Source organism: Rhinolophus sinicus, chromosome 4 (genome assembly GCF_057876585.1).
Source record: "Rhinolophus sinicus isolate RSI-liver-muscle chromosome 4, RSI-T2T, whole genome shotgun sequence".
NCBI lineage: Eukaryota > Metazoa > Chordata > Mammalia > Chiroptera > Rhinolophidae > Rhinolophus > Rhinolophus sinicus.
In genome coordinates, this window is record NC_142504.1 from 47,331,324 (window position 1) to 47,351,461 (window position 20,138).

Consider the following 20,138-nt stretch of genomic DNA (forward strand, 5'->3'; position numbering starts at 1 on the left):
ATAAGAATGTTTCTACACGTTCAATGAATTCCTACAATAAAACATAATACGACAGCAATTTCAAAGATCTTAGGATACTCCCAAACAGCCATGAAACATATGCCAGAAGTTTATTGTAAACGAATAGCAGGATTTTTAATACTATATTAAAAACAAATGAACCAAAAGAAAAAGGAATAGTGCAATTTATGTTTAACCTTCACCCATCTGCTAAAGGAGCCTGGGTTTCAGCAAATGGCATCTGTTGAGTCTTTACATTTGTAGCACCCTGGAGTCCCAAGCTTTAATCAGACGCATTTATTTTACTTCAGTGGTGTTTAGTACAACACCAGTTAGTTTGCAATCACCAACCTGGCAATGTGCTATAAGGCCAAACAGCAGTTTTCCTAGATTTATTCTCACAGCCAAAACATGTTTAAAAAGGCATGAAAGAAAGGGTACTCAATGAAACTACCCAGCAACCCTGAGCTCAAGCAGAAACCCACCTTACACCATGCTGATCATTGCTAAATTCTACCTTTCGTAAGCAGCAGCTTAAAATAAATATCAAACTGTGGGGCTGGAAATGGCAACGGCCAGGACTATGTGGGACAAACTTCAACATAAACAGGAATGAGGTCTGGCAGACAATCTGTTTATTTCTAAAGAAATTTCAAATTATCCTGAAGAATTTAAATGGCATTTATGTGTTTCCATTATGTTGTATACACCGTAAGTAGTTAAAAGCAAATATATAAGGTGAATCCCTGAAAAAGGAAAGAACAAATGATAACCAAAAATGTTCCTTACAGAATTCCTTGCAAATTGTTTACAAATTGAGAAGAGAGAAGGAAAGCTGATAAATATCAAAATGAAAATGTATCCAAATATGACCTTGAGAACAAATATGACTTCTCTATTTTCTTATACCACCACCTCAATGTTATTAGATTAAGTTGATTACACACCCATAAAACAAAAAGGCACTGGGCAGGTGACTCACTTTTCCTTGGCCACTTAGTCAGCTGCACTCTGAGAGGGCGTGAGGAATCATTAATTCATTGGATTGGCGCCATATGAATTGGTAGTTGGGGCAGGCAGATGTCCAAAGCTGACTGGTTCTCTTGGGTGGGTGCTGCTTCCAGCTGGGGAATTCCCAGTTCAGTGCACTTGGCCTGGACAGTGCCTGGGCTCTGATTGGCCCTTGTACCACAGTCCTGGTCTTCCAACTGTCCATCCCTAGGCTGGAGTCCCTTTGCCTGTCTGACTACCTTTTCCCCTGGAAACCCTGGTGGGCTAGTTCTGGTTTCCAGGGTACGTACACATATTCTGCATACACTGGAGGAAATTCTTCTTCACACTGATGCTTCTGACTTGCAAGCACACTGTTACATAGACTTTGATCTGCAGAGTAAGATTTGTGCTTGCCCAGACTGACAGTGGTTACGGGACTCTGTCTGGTATGAGGGGAGGAAAGAATTCCTCAATGTCCATGTGCCCTGATGCCTAATGCCACCTCCAACACCCTGCTCCAGATGCCGTGGCACAGAGCTCGCTCTCACATACATACCTCAAGGCACCTCTTACCCAGTGAGGAGACAACAATAACCAGATGTCACCTGCCAGCAGGTACCTCTCTCTTTCCCCTCTTAAATCAAGGATCTTTAATTGCTAAAGGTGGTATTTAAAACCAGAAAGGAAAGACAAACCCAAATGCCAAATATCCTTTTTTTGGAGATCCATTTTCTCTTGTTCAGGTCACTTCCAAGGTAATCCTTCACTCTAGTAGTAGCGATTTTGCAAAGATTTAAAGAATTGCTGAAGGAGGGAAGATAATTTAGAACCATGGGTGTACAAGTATGGTTTGAGAACCATTGATGGACTCTAATTGGTTTAAAATTTCAAACACTTTCTCTGGTTCTTACAGGCAGAAAGTCCATAGATTTTCATTTTTATCTACAGCAAAGGAATAAATAATCTACAAAGTGATTAAGGGCTCCTAAAGTTTGTTATTCCTAAAAAAAAATAAAAAAAAAAAATACTGCAATTCTAGGATTTACTGAGGACCCCAACCCAACAGTCTACGAAATCTGGCTCTCATGTAGGGCTACACATACGAAGATTACTAAAATATCACAGTTTGGGAAGACATGATATTTTGTGTTAGATGTACCTCATCAGTGCTCTTTGCAGTTGGTCTTGTGTCAATACTTGATTTTAAACTGACAAATAAATTGATAAATGATAAACCTACAGTTATTTATAGTGACTATCATTTACATTATTATTTGTTATTTAGTCAACTCCATAGTATACAATGATGGATATTTTATCAACATTTCTGGCCTTCTTTTGTCTTACCGTTTGTCCTATGGCTTATGACATATGCACAACAATACAAATACAAGCCACCTGTAGATCCAACTTGCCACCTCTTATGGACTCCTCAAACTTACTAAGTCAATATTAGAAGTATTGGTTTGCCAACCCCTAAATATCCACTACTCTTTTCATTTCAAATGGTACCTCCAGCCTAGATACTGACACAAATAAGCAACAAAAAATACCTAGGAGTCATCTTTGATTCCTCCCTTTGTCTCACTTCCCACTTCAAACCCCTGAGCCCATGCTGGGAGTTCTGCCTCCAAAATATTGTTCAGCTTCTATCTCTCTCTACTGGTACCACCTCAATCAAGTCACAATCATGTCTCCATGGCTCTCTTGCTCCCCTTTTTATCCTCCTGTAATCCATTCTCCACACAGCAGTCAAAGGGGTCTTTCAAAAACAGAGGCGTCTTTTACAATGTTGTCACAATCGTGCCATTCCCCACCTAAAACCCTCTCCCGGAGTCTCAGCACACTAGGAACAAAAGGATGAGCTCCTCACCGTGTTACAAAAACTCCTACATGACCTGCTGTCCCTTACATCTCAAACCTTCCCCTTCTATCAATCTTCCTCTCATTTACTATGCTCCAGCCGCTCCAGACTTTCTCTTCCCTCAGTACTCATCTCAGGGCTTTTGTGCGCCTTCTCTCTGCCTGAAACTACTCCGATTATGTCAATTTCCTCACACTCTGTTCTCTCTTCATTCCATTCACATCTTTCCCCACACAGCTCCCCCTGGCTGTGTCCCTCTTTTCCCTCCGGTATCTGTGCAAATATCACTTCCTCAAAGAAGCCTCCCCTGAGCCCTCAATATAAAGAAATCTATCCCCAACCTCCAATCATCCTTCATCTTATCATTCATTTTTATGTTATTCATAGTACTTATCACTAAATGTCTCTTGTTTATTACTTGTTTACTTGCTCATTGTCCATCTCCTGTTAGGATGCAAGCTCCATCAGAGTAGGAACTGTATCTGTTTTGTTCACTACTTGTGTCCCTAGTACCCAGAACAGTACTTGGTACACAGTAGAAGCTCAATAAACTCTGGCTGGAACATAATAAGTTTGCTGTAAGTTGTTTACTTTAAATTCTCCATTTCTTTGTTTTTACTGAGTTATGTTTCCACTAGAGGGGAACTATAACAGTAGACGGGACTTAAGGACTTTCAACTTCCCCGAATGAGTCAAAATGAAAAAAAACCCATGACAACCATGCTTCAGAGTATCTGGACTACGTGGGTCTTTGCCACAGATTAACTTCGGTACTGTTGGATAGTCAACAGGGCAATAATTTCCCTGAGTTAATTACAAAATGTGCTAAGATGACTTAGATGGTTACATAACCCAGTCTGTTTTCAGAATAAAAATATCACAGACAAATTACATAAGTCATTATGGTACATTTTTATCAGCCTGATAAGGTAATGTGAGGAATAATGATAGCCAGATGAGTTATTTTACTTATTAGTAAAGTCTTATTATAATGGCCCAGCATAATTGAAAATAAGCAATTTGCAATGTCATTCAAAGTAGTCATAAGACAGATAGGCTATCACTCCCAAAGCACAAGTTCTGACCTCTCCATCAGGAATCATTTTCTACTGCATTAAAAAAAAGTTTCTCAAATGTAATATCTTCCTGATCATAAGACATTATCCTGTCTCTTTAAGTTGATGGATTTTGTTTCTGTTTGAATATTTAATTAGATTAACACACTGTTCTATGAGGGAAAAAGTCCACTTTTATGCTTAGGAAGAAACATAATAAAATTGTAACTTTATAGAAAAAGGTGACTCTGAATTGTAATGTCATGGATTAATGCGAAATAAGATATCATCATAGATGCATCTTATAATGTATCATATAGACTTAAACAGATCTTATTTAATTTTTCTCATATGAGGGAAGTCCACACGATAATAAATTCAATTTTGTTAGCATTACTGATAATTCTATATAATGCTTTTTCTTCAGTTTTTAGAGTAAAATTTCCCAGGTTGCGATGTGGGCTTTGACACTTCTTAGCTGTGTGATCTTAGATAAATCATTTACCTTTTCTGTGCTCAGTTTCCACATTTGTAAAATCTGAATAATAATAGCAATCTCTTCATAGAAATGTTGTAAAGATTAAGAAGTTAATATATGAAAAGTGCCTAGAAAACAGTTTTTGGCCCATACTATTTAACAGATTTCAGCTATGGTTCAATATTTTTTGTTTCATTTGATAAATTCATTTATCCTAGAAAAAGGAACACATTTTGACCGTATTTGTTCATGGGCTAAATATTAAATTGACTTACTGCTTATCAAAGAACTTACAGCTCATCTTTTTCCCTATAGCTTCTTTTACTTTGGACCAATTCCCTACTCTTTAGTGAAAATGCTGTTAAGTTCAATAAGGAAATGAAAACTGAGACCCAAATGAGATAACAAATGAGTTACCTATTTGTCAGCATCACTGGGAAATGTATTAGTGTGGAACAGAGGCATCTACGTGGCAAGAAACAGACGACACCCTGGGAGTTAGGATAGCAAGACAAATCAGTGTAGGAGATACATTGCATAAGGCCTACACAATTGCTAGAGTGGAGCTGAAATATCATTTTGCAGTTCCTAGCATCCAAAGAAAACAGAAAACTTGATCAGTTAAGAGTTTTAATATAATAGCACCCATAAAGAAAAAGAATTCCAGTGACTCAATAGAACAATTTTGATTCCTATGAATACGTAGGCACTACAATGCATATGCCCACTTTACAAGTAAGGAAACTATGGCAAAGAGAAGTCACTTACTCAGGGCCAAAAAGGATTCTGAACTGGACAGACCACAGCCCACGCTTTTGACCACTTGACTGTACTACTTCTGGTGCACAAAGCACTTTTTTTTTTTTTTTTTCTAAATAGTGTTCTATTTTCTCATGGTCAGAACATGCTGGGACAGGCTTCTCTGCTGTTACTTCTACTCAGGCTCAAGACTTGAGGCCGTAATGGCCCTTTTTTAGAAAAGAGAGAAAAACCTAAAGGACTGAAGCACCTCCAGCCTAAATACCCTGCTGGTCATCACTTCAGCTCTCTTGGGTTTCACCGTGTGAGAAGATCACAGTAAAACTGCACCCAGAAGACACATCATGCTACCTGCGCATCATTTTCCCTTCAGGTTCCCTGTCCATGCTTCTCCGTTCCCTGCCCCAGTAGCCAGCCACTCAAACCTGTGGACTCTCCTCGTGCATATTCATTAAATGTATGGCTTTGCTTTACCATCACTACCAGCACCTTAGCCCATCTGTCATCCAGACCAATGTGATAACCCCTACAGAGCTCTCAGAACAAACACAAAAGGTTAACCTTCTAAAGAATTTCTGTCATTTGCTTTAAAAATCTCTAGAAAGGCATTTTAAAGAGATTTTAGAAAATAGCTGCATTCCCAAAAAAGCAATATCTTAACATTCCCAATTCAGACAATTTTAATTACGTGAAAAGCATTAACCTGATATATTATTGCAATAATATTGCAATCAGAATTAAATATAAGATACCAGTATAATCCACATTTGTACTCTAAATAATGAATTCCAAAAAGCTTGTAAATCTGTTTCTGAAATAATCTTTTATTATAAAGAAACAATATTTACAGGCATAAAACAGTACCCAGTACTTGTTATTTAAAAACAAAGGAATCAAAAGAATGGCAAAGCTTATTTCTATCTTATTGCTTCCTTTTACTATTAGAAAAACGCATCACTATAATTCTAACAAATATTTTATTGTAATCTTGGTCTGATCTATGCATATGAACCACTTTATTCAATTTAAAATTACAACTGAAATTGGTATCAACTTTTAACCCTAGTTATATTTAGATAGCACTATCCCTAGTATAATTTAGAAAAAAACAGGTAAGTAACTTACTACTTTTGTTATAGGGAGTCAGGCGAAGATGATTCATCTATCAATTCATCATTGAGTCAACCAATTATTGGAAGTATTTCTTATGTCAGAAGTACATGTGAACTCAAAAGCCTACTTACTTTCTTGTGATTCAGTCCCACTTCTCTTTGGCTGTCATTCAGGAAAAAGTAGGAAACACATGCCCTTTGAACAGCCTTCCCACTCAAGAAGTAAAATATCATTTAGTGCTGACATTTACGTAAGGCTGCAGTGGTGACATAATGCCAGTCCCGTCTGTGTGGCTCTTCTGTTGGATGTTCCTTCTGCCAAGCTAATGCTCTCATACAATTCAGGCCTCTGCTCACTAGTTGCATCCTCGGAGGCCTTCCCCTGGCTACCTTCAATAAAATGCTACCTCTCACTTGCGGAACTCTGATTTATTTTCTTCATTGCATTTATTACTCCCTGACATATCCATTTGTTTGATGGTTGCCTTCTCCCATCAGAATGTTTGCTCCACCAGGGCAAAGATTTTGTTTCACAAATCCTGTCTCCCCAGTGCCTTGAGAGCTGCTTCACGTGGAACAGGAGCTCAGTGAATAGCTGTCTCCCCAGTGAATGAAATAAATATAAAAAAGACTTAGTTAAACTCTAGGAAGTGAGTCTTATGGAAATACGATACCACTGTTATTATCATTATTATTATTCCTATTTATTATTATCTCGTTTGTACACTTCTTTTCAGCAGGAGAAGAGATGGGGGTGACCTATAGCCTCTGTCCAACAACAGAGAGACTCATGCCCTTCTAGGAAAAGCCAAAGGGCAGCACATTTGCTCTCTCACGCTGAGTATTGTTTGGATAACAACATCACCTGGTGCAGCTGGTGCTGCATTTCTGTTCCTCTATTTCATATGTTTCCCTGGTGACAGAACAAGCTATAAATGTAACTTAACATCCTTTGGTTGACTAAAGATAAGGCAACTACTTTGATATTTCTTGTGGAGGTCGCCTTAACTAAAACAGACAACATCGTAACCATATTTGCAGACAAAACGTATTCCCGGTTAGCTCCTAGTTCACTCTTGTCACCCAGTTCTAGGACTTAGTACCACATCGGGAAGACACTTAAGAGATCAGGCCCATGAACACTCTCACTTTACAAATGAGTTGCCCGGGGTGCAGACAGGCTCTACCACTTACTCAAGGTGAGGTCAGCGGGCAGAGACAGGACTAAATGGCCTGACTCCCAACTCAACGCTCTTTTCCCTTCCCTGTTTCTACTAACAAAAGTTGTTTGTCAAAAAAATGCGTGGAAAAAGGCATGGAAACATGTACAATATTCTGAATGTAAAAAAATACATGGCTTAAAATATCCACATTGAAAAAAAGTATTATTTGTCATGAATGACTATTATTTATTGGGAAAGAGAACACTAGCTGCAGCAGTCTATAGAAATCTCTATGGTCCCTACCTATGATTACTGACATAGGCTAAAGCAATAGAGGGTGGAATAAAGGAAGACGATAGGAGTGATTGATATTTGGAAGGGAAAAATGAGGTAACTTGTAAGAGGGTATGAAGGAAGTATGTATGGAAATGGCAATATGTTTTAGCACAATGGAAACACATGTGCATTGATATAACATATACAAATGCAATGCCCAATTCTAACATGCTGGTGTAGACGGCAGACAGTGCAGACAGAAGCAGGTTTACCCTGAAGCTGATGACTTAAGCTTCAGGGCCCCTCCCTTGCCTGAGCACCTCCCAGGGCTCGGGAGGAGCACTAGTAACGTGTTCATGTGACCATGTCTTATACCATTTACAGCTGGCTAAGAGCACTGTCTCCATTCTGATCACGCCCTCACCATGTTCCCCTCATGTTAGGCCGTGTTGGAGTGGCCATGCTACTTCGGAGATCCCGCTAAGTGGAAGTTGAGTTGGAATAAGTTATTTTGGGTGAGTGTGATGTGATTATGTAGTTATGCAGGTCACTTCGATTTTACAGTGTAGTCATCCTCAGAGAGAAGGACGTGCAGGGACACTCCTGTCACCCACTGTGCTGATGCACCTCACATCATGACTCAAGGACACGGTGACAAACTGTTTAATGAGTGATGTCAATTCAAAGATCAGTTAAAATGAGTCACTGCACAAGGAAGTCAAAATCACCTGAAATCTTATAGTTTATAAATGAAAGAAATATTATAGAGATTTTCTGAATTTCATAATGATCCTGAACATTTAAATGGCATCATTAATAAGTGTGAAGGTAAAATGTTAATTGAAAAACAAAAGAAACTCTGATTCACCAAGCTAGAAGCAGAATTATCTTTCTATTCTCTCCATAGAAAATATTATAAAATTGTCATATAAAGAAGTGATGTAAGGGGGGGTGGGGATAAGGGGAAGGTGAGAGGTTTTGGGAACGTACAGAGGGATAGTGGATGGGGGGAGGGGGGTTCACACAGTGTGAGGGATATAAATGATAAACGTCTAAGTTTTGCTTTGTCTTGTGCACCTGAAACTAATTAAAAAAATAAATAAATAAATAAAAATTAAAAAAAAAAAGAAGTGATGTAAGAATATGCAGCCAGAAACTGTAAGGAAAAGCGTATTACAGGGCATTTCGGTTTAGTTAACAAAGACATATATTTCTGGATTTTGGAATGTTTGGGGTATTGTCAGTTTCTAAACATCTGTCATTTGCTGTGATTTCTTTTCTCACTCTAAATAAATATGCACATTTGTATCTAATTTTGAATGTGTAATTTTATGTTTTTTTCCTTGAGACTCTAGCCATCAGCCAAATTGCATTAGCTTCAAATGTGGACACTCAAAACCTGGTACCACCTCTATTGGAAGCATGTCCTGTGTGTGTTCCTTCACAAATGTCTTAAATCACAGGTCCCGAAGCATGGAGCCCAGATTACATAGTTCATTTTCTGTTTGGCTTTGTAAGCATGGCTCATTCAAGTGATACATACATTTTAATGTGGGACAACATTTAAAGGAGAACAAGTTATAATTTCCTTCTCTATTAGTTAAGGCAGATTTTATTCAATTATAATATTCTTCAAAGAAAATGATCACATTACAACTAGATTAACATTGGTGAAATGACTTTGAGGAGTTGTTTGCTTATACTAGAAACATGCCATTCATTTTTGGATTATGTTGGAGACGAACCTGAATGAAAACTATGCTGACCCTCATGAACCTCAGGAGCTCAACAAAAGTCAGAGAGAACCTGTAACTTCTGAGACTTGCTACCTGGAGTGCTTCGCTGCAGTGCTAGCTGGGAGGACCTGAAAGATCTGTTAGAGTTTATAACGCCAAGAATACAAGCACATGAACAAGTAGCAACAATGTGCAAATCAATGAAGCCCATGATAAGCACAACAAAAGCCTGTTCATTGTGCACTAGCCCGTTAACCACAACATATATGTACAGAGATTACAAACACCTGGTAGGCAGGATGTGGCTAAGATTCACAATTACACTTTTTCCTTTTTCCCCATCCCTCTTGGGTGGTTGCCAATAAAAACAAACAACTTAAAGAACAGCTTGATTTGGTATAAAATAAAGGCTGTTTAAAAAATAGAAATATTAGTAATTTCTTCTATTAAGAATTTAAGAATTACTCTCTTTCTTAGAACAGTAGCCATACAGGTCCATAATCCCTTGAGATAAGATAAATTTCAGGATCCAAATTATTTACCTAAAGATTTCAGAAAGGTAGTAGGGTGCATATACCATATATTATGCAACAGCCCCAGCAAAGTCTGGGGCAACAACTCTATAACCAAACACATTAATATTTCTGCAGTGAAATGCATGAAGATTTGCATAAGTAGTATAAAGATTATAAATCGCCTTAAATCATTTCAAGTCAGGTCTTGCTGTCAAATGAATTCAGGTCATGTCAGGCTTTGCTATTACATAAATGAAAAAAAAAGGGTTTGTAGTTTTTTTGAGTTTTTTGTAATATGGAATTATAGATTAGGGATTGTGAGCCTGTATCTCCAGTAGCCCTCTCTATTTCTTTTTACTTTTATAGTAGAAGGATAAATCATATGGTTTTCGTCTCTCAAGGCCTGGGTAGTTTTACTCGTATTTGGTTATGTCCTTCTGCACCAAGCCCAGGACTTTTCAAAGTAAATCGGAACAGAAACAATAGAAGGAGCTACTGGCCTCTCGGGGGTTCCGCAGTCATTGCCTGGAGCAGCCTCTTTCCTCAAAGCTCTGCCTGAAAAACAAGCTGCCTTTTTAGGTGTTCCACAGGGCACAGAAGGAGGAGGAAACGTATGTAGCAGAATTTATAGACGGGGGAAAGTGGTGCCTGAAATGATGCCTCTACAATTGTAGAGCGGGGCCCATAAATACTGAAGGCTCGCAGAATGTCTGGCCAGACTCCCATGGAGGGTTCTGGCAGCACCAGTGCCGCCACTGCCATGACTCACAACTCAGACAGACCTCCGACACAGGCAGGGCTCCAGGGGCTGCGTGCAAACACACAGCATCCGATCTAGAAAGATAAAGCTATGAAATGGATGTAATCTGGCTACTTAGGACTCCCTGCTATGACTGGTGCAAATCTTAGCAGGATCAACACACCTTTCATCTTTTCGAGATAGGTACATGGAGAACAGGTCCATTTACTCGAGGTTGTAGTGAGTGGAAAGAGAGAAAGACCAATGGGAAACTTTTGGAGGAGCTTTGAGAAAGCTAGGCACTGTCACTCCCAGGGCTATAACACGTTTCCGTAGGCACGGATGGGCATCAAGCAAGAGACTTGCCTCATCCCACACCATGAAGAAGGTGACGAGCAACATGAAGATAGTGGTGTAATAAGCAGTTCTGACAGTAATTTATCTTTTTTTTTTTTCTAACAGTGATTTTTGAGGAGAGTACTTATTACTCACTAGAAAGAAAATTTCACTGTACCCAAAGCATCAAGAAACATAGTGAAAACTTATTTGCTATTTTGCAATTCTTTAAAATAATCCTGCCACAAGCAAGTCATGGACTATTATTATACAGATGACCGATATTTTCATAGTTTTATAAACTTCTGTTTAAATATTTTGTTAGAGACAGCTGTGCATGTTTATTTTCCAGTAACAACAGTGACGTAGAACAATAATTATATTACACTAGATTTTTATTTCCTTTGTTACTGAGTTTGCTAGAAAAATCCTAAGGTATAAGCCTATGGCATCAAAATAATTTATTTTAAGTAGAGGAACATCTTGATAACATGGTTAAGTATAGAAGTATTACTTATTGAACAGTATCTAAATTTAAGCATCTAATTCTGTAATTTCCAGGGTAACCGGTTTAACATGTTTCTTAGTTTTCATGTTTGTTTTATTCCTCTCCTAAACTTTTTAAGATTTTATGTATCTGAACGTAATGTTTTGTAATGTGGCAAATCTGTACAAATTCGTCCCATTAGTTTGTAAATTTTTAAAAAAGAATGTAACCAAGTGTGTACTCTTGCCAGATACTCTTTGAAGCAAATGGTTTTTGTCACTTATTACCTTCCTGTACATTAGTTATCCACTAATGGATAATTTGGAATGTAGAGTTCAAGGAAAAGGGGAAACATCTACCTGGGAAGATGAGGATTTGGCCCCACGTGGGCGATTTTACCAATTCTCAGAGCACAGGTGAAATAAATGCATGAGGAATGGCTACACAAGATGCTGAGCCAACAGTCTCTCCCAGCTCCTCTCAGGCGTCCTCTTAGCTTTTGTCCGCAAGTCTGACTGTGCCTACACATCCTGCCATTCAAGGCGGCTTCAGGCTCTCATAAAACACAGGCTCAGGTTGCCCAGCCTGCGCCTGTGCAGACAGCAGCTCATGCCTTGTGGAAGTTCAGGGGCCATAGCCACAGGGGCAGCAGTCTGATTCATGGGTACGAGCAGTGAAGGGATAAATGGTTACTGTATCAGGTAATGCTTTGTGGCAGCCCAGCAGGAAGCACCCTGGGGCTTCTTAGGACCAAATGACAGGGATGGGAACTGTGACGGAAAGGAGCCCACAGATATGACTTTAATTAAGAACAGTTCCATTCCGCATGAGAGGAAGTCCTCGAATTGCTCTTGAATCTGTCAAGAGCAAATGAATTCAATTTTGGTAAAATATGATGACTGAAGTTGAAATAAATCATTATTTTGCTAATGAAATTGTCGGTTTAGAGAAATCAACGTGTCCAATATCCTCAGTTGTCCCAAGAGATCAATTAATCATTTGAATATGGGATTTGAGAATTTATGTCTATACTTCTGTTTTGCCCACCAAAAATACCCTTGTGGAGAATTCAGTATATTTTTAACTGAAGAAAACATATTTCAAGGACAGTGTTAGAAGAAGGACCACTCTATGGAAGTGAAATTTCCATTTGAAGCATTTACTAAAAACTGGTATTAAAAATTAAGAGAGGTGAAATAAAGGAGAACAGTAAAAGTCCTCAAAAATGCTCTGGACTTACACTAAGAACATGCTTTCTTTAAACTTGAAAGACCTCTCTCATAAAGCAAAGAGAAAGAACCATGTCTTTACTTGTTATATATTTGTTTATTTTTAAAATGAGGCTACTAGTAATAATTTCTGTTTTGACTTACTTTACTAGGAAACAGGCTATTGGATCTGCAAACCTTTCTTTCTGAATAAATGTGACAGTATGTGATTTATTGTACCCACTATCTTGCCCCTTTAGTCACTTCCTTGGCTGAAATTCCCAAACCTCATTAGGTGACTTCTTCCAGTCTATGGCAGATGGACAATGACCACAGGATATAAAATGAACAGCTGTCCTCTTCCCCTTTTGTACCTTTCTCCCTTCAGTCCTATCCTCATTCCCTCACTTCCAAAATATTTGTATTCCTTCCTTTTCACCCCCACTCCTATCATAAGGGAGAAAGCAACCAATTCTCTTCCAATTTATGGACTGCTGTGTCATTTCCAACCACTTTCCGGTGCCCAACCCTTTGCAAGTCTCCTCCCAAGCCCACAGTGTAGAACTTTCGTCAGAGCCTAAGTTGGGAGAAACAAAAGGAAGAAAAACGCAAAAGGAGCAGGCGTGGCCAGGGTCCCTGCCAAGCAGCCCTCCCTGACCCAGGGCTAAGGCCATATAAGCTAACTGAGTGTTCGTGCTTGGCCCATGTTCTAGGAGGACCCACCCCACCTGAGGCTGCAGGTGTTAAGTACTGCGGCCTCCCTACACCCAGCAACCTGGAGACTTAGTCTACTCTTGCTGCTGTTCTGGCTTGGACCTTGGTCTCAAGGCCTGGAATGGCCCCTGCCTGGTACCATCCATCTAACCTTTACTGTGATGCTGACCTTCTGGGGTGGTACCATGTCTGTTCTTGTCAGTCTCCCAAATCATGAAGTCCTGCCTCTGGACCTCCTTCCTCTTTCCTGGATTTCCCAATAGGCTGTGCTCTCACTCTCCTCTGTTATTTGCACCCCCTAATTAGCCTTCCTTGGTTTTTTCTCACATGTGATCTTTCCCCCCACTTGTTTGATAATAAACTCTTTGAAGGATGGGTAGTGTCTTAGGTTTTGCTTTTCCCCACAGTGGATTAGGTACATTGTGATATATGTATATGGCGTATTCTAAAGATCTCTCTGACAGAAGAATCCTAGATCAAGAGTCCTTGATTGATAAGAAAGTGAAAATTGGTGGTTCAGATGAGGTTCTAATATTGCCCATGGAGCTCACTCAGCATAATCCTTGCCTTAGCAGTCAACAATGGTATAGTATTGAGCACCAATGTAGAATATCACTAAATTCCTTTCCTAACCTATGAAATTAAATTCGATTCATATTTGCTTGGTTTGAGTTATGAGCAAAATTCTGCCCTATATACAAAGAGGGCTACTTGTATACTCCTTACCCCCAAGGAGACATCTAGCTATAAAGAGCATAAGTGGATGTGCAAACATGGCCAGTATATAAATCAAAGCAGAGTGAAATAGGCATCATAAAAGAAATACAGAGGAAGTGGGGACTCAGAGAGATCAGGCTGGGCAATAGGATGAGTTTTCATGGAGAAGAGACCACTTACTGTGTATTAATGATCAAGTTCTTCTCATTCTGTGGTTCGGTGTTATGTCCCTTCCATTAGAATGGCCCGCAGTAAATATTTGGAGAACATATTTATAAAGGAATTACTGACATTCAGTTTTTAAGCCTCATCAAGGTGAGAGACAACGAATTAAATATTTTAAAAAGGAAAGGGCATAGTATCTATTTTCAAACTATATTTTAATTCATGTAAAGATAACTAATTATCAGTTTTAATAATTCAAAGACACTTGTAATTAATCTCAGTAACCTTTTACAGGACCTTATTCTTAGAATTTTACAATATTTCAGAATATTCCCTTTTATTACTTAAAATAGGACTTAAGAACTTGGGGGGAGGTGGATTTGAAATATATATAAAGTTCATTTAAACTGGTCTTTTACAATATATATTCCCTAACAAGGAACAGGTCAACCTCAGGATGAAGAAGCAGGACAACCTGAATTATAATCACTTCCAAACCTTTATTTATTAAATTTAGATAACACAGAAATGTTCCATATAAATATTTCAGTTTTGTGTTAATATAGATCGTTGAGGATCTAAAAATCAAGTCATAAAGAAATCTTATTTTAATATCTTTTACATCCAAAAATCTTACACTCAAATAAAACCTATATTTAGTCTTATAAAACATATGTATTAAACTAATTTTACCATTAAAAGTTTCTATACTTCTGGAGGGTTCTTATATTTGTTTTGCGCTTAAGTCACCAGAGATTTTGTTCATCTCATAGTTGGAGAATTTCGTGTTTCCAGAGGAGGTTTTCAGTATTTCATAATAAATTTCCCAAGGTCTTACCGACTTACCAAGGAGAGTGACTCTTGAAAAAAACGAGTCTGATTTAGAAATATATTTCAATAAGTTCACAGAGGAAACCAGCAATAATTCATACCAAAATATGGAGGGCTCAATTTCTCCTCCCTGTGAATTAGCTGTTAAGAGTTGAGGGAGAGTTTCTCTGTTGCATCAAGTTCTGAGTAATTAAGGAGTTTATGAATTAGACCTGAGGGGAAAACCTGCTTCCTTTTTGCTGAATGTAATATAATACCACTTACAGTGGGATTTTATTCATTGCATCTATTTAAGAAAAAATAATGCCAGACCTCTTTTCTTTTACAAAACAATCTTTCCATTCAGCAATAATAGTACCTGGAACTTTTGTAATTTTCTAGTCCCCCCCTCCCCCCAAATAGCTTACCTTTCTTTATTCCCCATTTGACTGATGAATTAATCCTATTAATCTGAAAAAAGAGCTGGGCTATATTGAACAAGCATATATTTCTTTATTGCTCAATAGATTAAGATGCCATTTTGCTCACCTTTATTGCCTATTATGTAAGTAAAACAAACAAGCAAACAAACAAACAAACCAGCCAATATCATTAACTGTTCAGACACAATTTTATCAGACATTACTCATAGCGACCCTGGCCAGTCTTTTTGCTCCTATACCTTGCTGTGTCACTCTGCATCTTCATCTGGGGAACCTTTGTCCTTTCCAGGGACTAGCATTATTGGCTTTCAGGGATTCTTCTCCTGAAGGGGCCTCCCTGCATTGCTATATCTGCGAGACCTAGCTGGGTTCGGCCACCAAGGGGACCTGTTCACATGACTACCTCTGCTTATAATGATCTGGCCATTCTCTAGAGGTTTCATGCTCTGGATGCATCCAGAGCCTTCTAGCACACTGCTTAAGCACTGTAATAATGTTTTGTTTTCTCACTTATTTGTCTTCTCATAAAGTCAGCTCAGAGCAGTGCTGGACACACAGCAAATATTCAGTGATTTCTTAGTAAGAGAATGATGGATACAAAGCACTACCAGCACTTGCCTGGGACACAGGATCCTGCCTGGAAGAACAGTTTGGAGGCATCTGTAAGATAATGGTTTGCAAGGGCATCATCTCAAATTTTTCTTCCTGTCCCAGAAGAAATCTAAAGGAAATGGGCAAATGCCCCCAAGGCTATAATCATAAATTCCACAAGTTGAATCTGACGAATCAAGTGAGGACTGTAGCAGATCAATGCCTCAGCACAGAAATAGATATACAATCTTTCATTGGAATGGACAAATGAGAAGTTCTTTCAAGAATATTTTAGGGCACTTTTCAAGATGATTTAGATGTTGATAACGTGATCAATTTCAGTTTGCAGAACTCGTTTTCAAAATGCTTTAAAACTCATTTGGATAAGATAGTCTGTATATTTATATATATATTTATATATTTATATATATATATATAGTTTATATATACACATGATATATATAACATATAATATATATACACACATATAATATATATAATACATATTATATATAATACATATTATATATATATACACACACACAAACATACATACACACACATATATATTAGAAGAGTTGGGAGAGAATTGCTGTATTGAGAAGACAGAGTTTATTTGAGACATTCCTTAGTAATTCAAGAAATCTGTATACATATCTCTTGAGATGCTAGAGACTCCTGGATAATACTTGTCATGTAATTGAAACGTTTACAAGAGCAATATAAAAATACCAAAAACATCAATAATTTGCCCAACTGTGGTTATATGTGCATAATTTCAAACATAAATAATCACTGAAGCCAAATAATGATCAAATCCCCTAGAAAATTTCTATATTACATCTGAATTATCACATCATGTACTGAACATCCTAAAGGGCTTCCTAAGGAGTGGACACTAAGTCTGACTGACCACATTTAACCACATTATTAATATAGATTTGAAGAATTTTACAATACACAAAGAAATATAAAATGCTGACCTGTCAACATACAGTGTTTTTCATAATACATTCAACTGAGGATAAATGCAATGGCTAATTGACTGCGGTTGCTATTTTGGTATTTGGTTATTGTGGGGTTTGTAAAACTGGATGAATACACATGATTATGACATCTCTAAGATTTGTGAATGTGCCCCAGTCTAGTCTTCATACCATCCATATAAACACAATAATGTTATTCTAAGCACTCATAATGAGATACAAAAAACCATTGCTGGAAAGTTCTGTACACTATACTGTTTTTACCATACAGCCCACACACTACACAGCTAATGGTTTGCCACTGCATTGTTTCTTAGCCACCCTAATCCGTTTAGTTCTCAATTTTTTATTCTCAAATGCAGTAAGCAAACTTCCCAATGAAGTCCCTACACAATAAATTATAATTTCTTTTACTAAATATTTTTTTAAATAATGTTTATTGGGGGGTGGGGGGTGAAAGATGAGGGCAAGGGGGATCAAATATATGGTGATGGAAGGAGAACTGACTCTGGGTGGTGAGCACACAATGGGATTTACACATGATGTTATACAGAATTGTACACCTGAAATCTATGTAATTTCACTAACAATTGTCACCCCGATAAATTAAAAATAAATAAATAAATAAAAAAGAATAAAGTTTATTGGGGTCACAATTATTAGTAATGTTACATAGATTTCAGGTGTACAATTCTGTAATACACCATCTGTATCTCACATTATGTGTTCACCACTCAGAGTCAGTTCTCCTTCCATCACTTTTACTAAATATTTTCTGTTGCATTCCCAAGCAATGACATGTTAAAATTTTGACTCTAAAACTGTCACTCAAAAAATACTTCTAACTGTATTTTTTTAGCTATAAACTTGGTCTATCTCTCCTTCCTTTTCCCCATTCCTACCACTCCTCTTTTCTTCTCCCTGATTCTGTTTCTCTTCCAGTCCTCTAACCTAAAATTAAAATCATGCTTTAAATAAGGCAAGCCACTCTCTGGCCTGGTAGGCTGCAGCCCTCTGGCTCATGGGGTAATCAAGGGCCCTTCCTAAGTCACATGTTTGGGTCGAGTCCCAAGATCGTGTGCATGGTGCTTATTATGAATTTGGGACCTCAGGTACCAAACCCTGCACTCGCTGAATAACTCTCTTTCTTGGCCCTTTTTCATCATCTGTATTGTTCATGGTAGGGTACTACTGAAAGGTGAGGAAATAAAGAATTTATGCTAGCTCTACAGTATATTTTTTATTGTTTACAAAAATAGACCTTTGTTTTTCCTTTAAGGATAACTTAATTGGTGCTGGATCTCTCCTACCTTTAATAAAACTAAAATACTAGTAGAATTGTGAGGCATATATTTTACAGTGGTTCTCTTTTGTTCTCTAATTGCTAAAAGATCATATCTGAAATTAACGCTGACTGCCCTAGAAAAAAGGAAGAATAAATACTCAGAATACAGATAATATATTACTCAGTTTATTTTTTATATTAATAGCATCATGAATTTAAACACATCTGTTCTGGGTAAGAACCTCTAAGTTACTTGCCCGTCATGCTTGAGTTTTAAAAATTTGTTTTTGTAGCACCACAACTTTGAAAATATGAACTTTATATTTTGTGATTATAAAAGCGCTCATTATAGAAAATGTAGGATACACTTGTTGATGATAGATCAAAGAAATGCTCTCATAAACAAATTCATTACATTGTTTTTCCTAACACTTTTCTCATGACCATATATGGATTTCTGAATAGTCTGTAAATTGTAGGTAATACTATCGATGTGAGAATAAAATAACCCAAGCTGTAATCAGGCAAGTTTCACGTGACACATACAGAAGCTGAAATGAGGCACACTTACAAAAAAGGGACAACTATGTGACTTGAAGAAAATTGCTCTCAGACACAATCAACCACAGGGGGGCCCCGGCTGTGAGAACACTGATGTGTAATTAGGACAAGAAGGCCACTGAGAGAAACAGTCCTTTCACTGGTAGGTCCCCAAAGATAGGGGCCGAAGACAGTGAAACTGGAGGATGCCGCCCAGGGGCACGGTGGGAGGAGGCTTCCATGTGAGGGGACCAAGATCAATAAAGCCAGCCCCTATCTCTAATGCAACGCCTTTCTTTATCTAGCACATTCCCTCTGGAAATGTATACATGTTAGTTATTAATATCTACCTTTGAAAATGAGAGTGCAAAGTAATATAATAGCAAAACTATAAACACTTGATCAAAAGGTACCTTACTTTACCGAATGCTCTGGGTGGGAATTTTTAGCTTTACTGCAAAAGCACTTAAAAGAAATATTGCCAGATAGTCACTTTCAAATGATCCCTGTCTGAGTTAAACATAGATTGTTTATGTCAAACATGAAGCCCTAATTGGTTTCTCTCGGCCACTAATAATTATCTCTTTCCTTACCAGTAAGTGCAGAAAATTTAACAGATTTCAGTCATAATCTGAGCAAAACATAAATAGTAAGGTAATTCTGCTGTAATAGGATAATACATTCAAAATCCATATGCAAAGCACTTTAAAATGTTTTGGATTATCTGTATCATTTTTAAATACTACTCGCTGTAGGAGAGAAGTGAGAACAGAATTAGCATTTAAACATCTTTTATTTCACTTTAAAAATGTTTCAAATTATTTACCACAACATTGAGAATGGCCTTCTCTAAATGTAAAGGCATTTGGTACTCTATAATCCTGATTGCACAATATGAGTAAAACAAACATTTCCAAGTTAAATTGCTATAATTGCTAAAAACACACACTTACCCATGGAAAACTGGAGGACAGAGGCTGTTGTTGTATTAAGGCCTGTGGTAATCTAGAAAAAGGAATATACCAAAATAAGGTAAGATAGAGAAGAGCGGAGGAGAAGGAGGTGAAAGATCTCAGGAGGAGGGGGTGGTGAAGAGGAAGGAAAGGAGCCACACACAGAGGCTGCATCTATCCCGTGGTTAGCTTATTTTTAATGTGTCTGGACAC

General features: G+C 37.8%; 1 protein-coding gene across 4 annotated transcripts in view; it reads right to left on the reverse strand.

Annotated features, from left to right (window-relative positions):
• The window catches only part of RELN (reelin), a 504,226-nt gene that overhangs the window by 221,656 nt on the left and 262,432 nt on the right, over nucleotides 1–20,138 (reverse strand). For all 4 annotated transcript variants that reach the window (XM_074340625.2, XM_074340624.2, XM_074340623.2 and 1 more), the window contains exon 8: nucleotides 19,926–19,977. In XM_074340625.2, coding sequence (XP_074196726.2) covers nucleotides 19,926–19,977 — 52 coding nt within the window. The remainder of the gene's footprint in view (nucleotides 1–19,925; nucleotides 19,978–20,138) is intronic.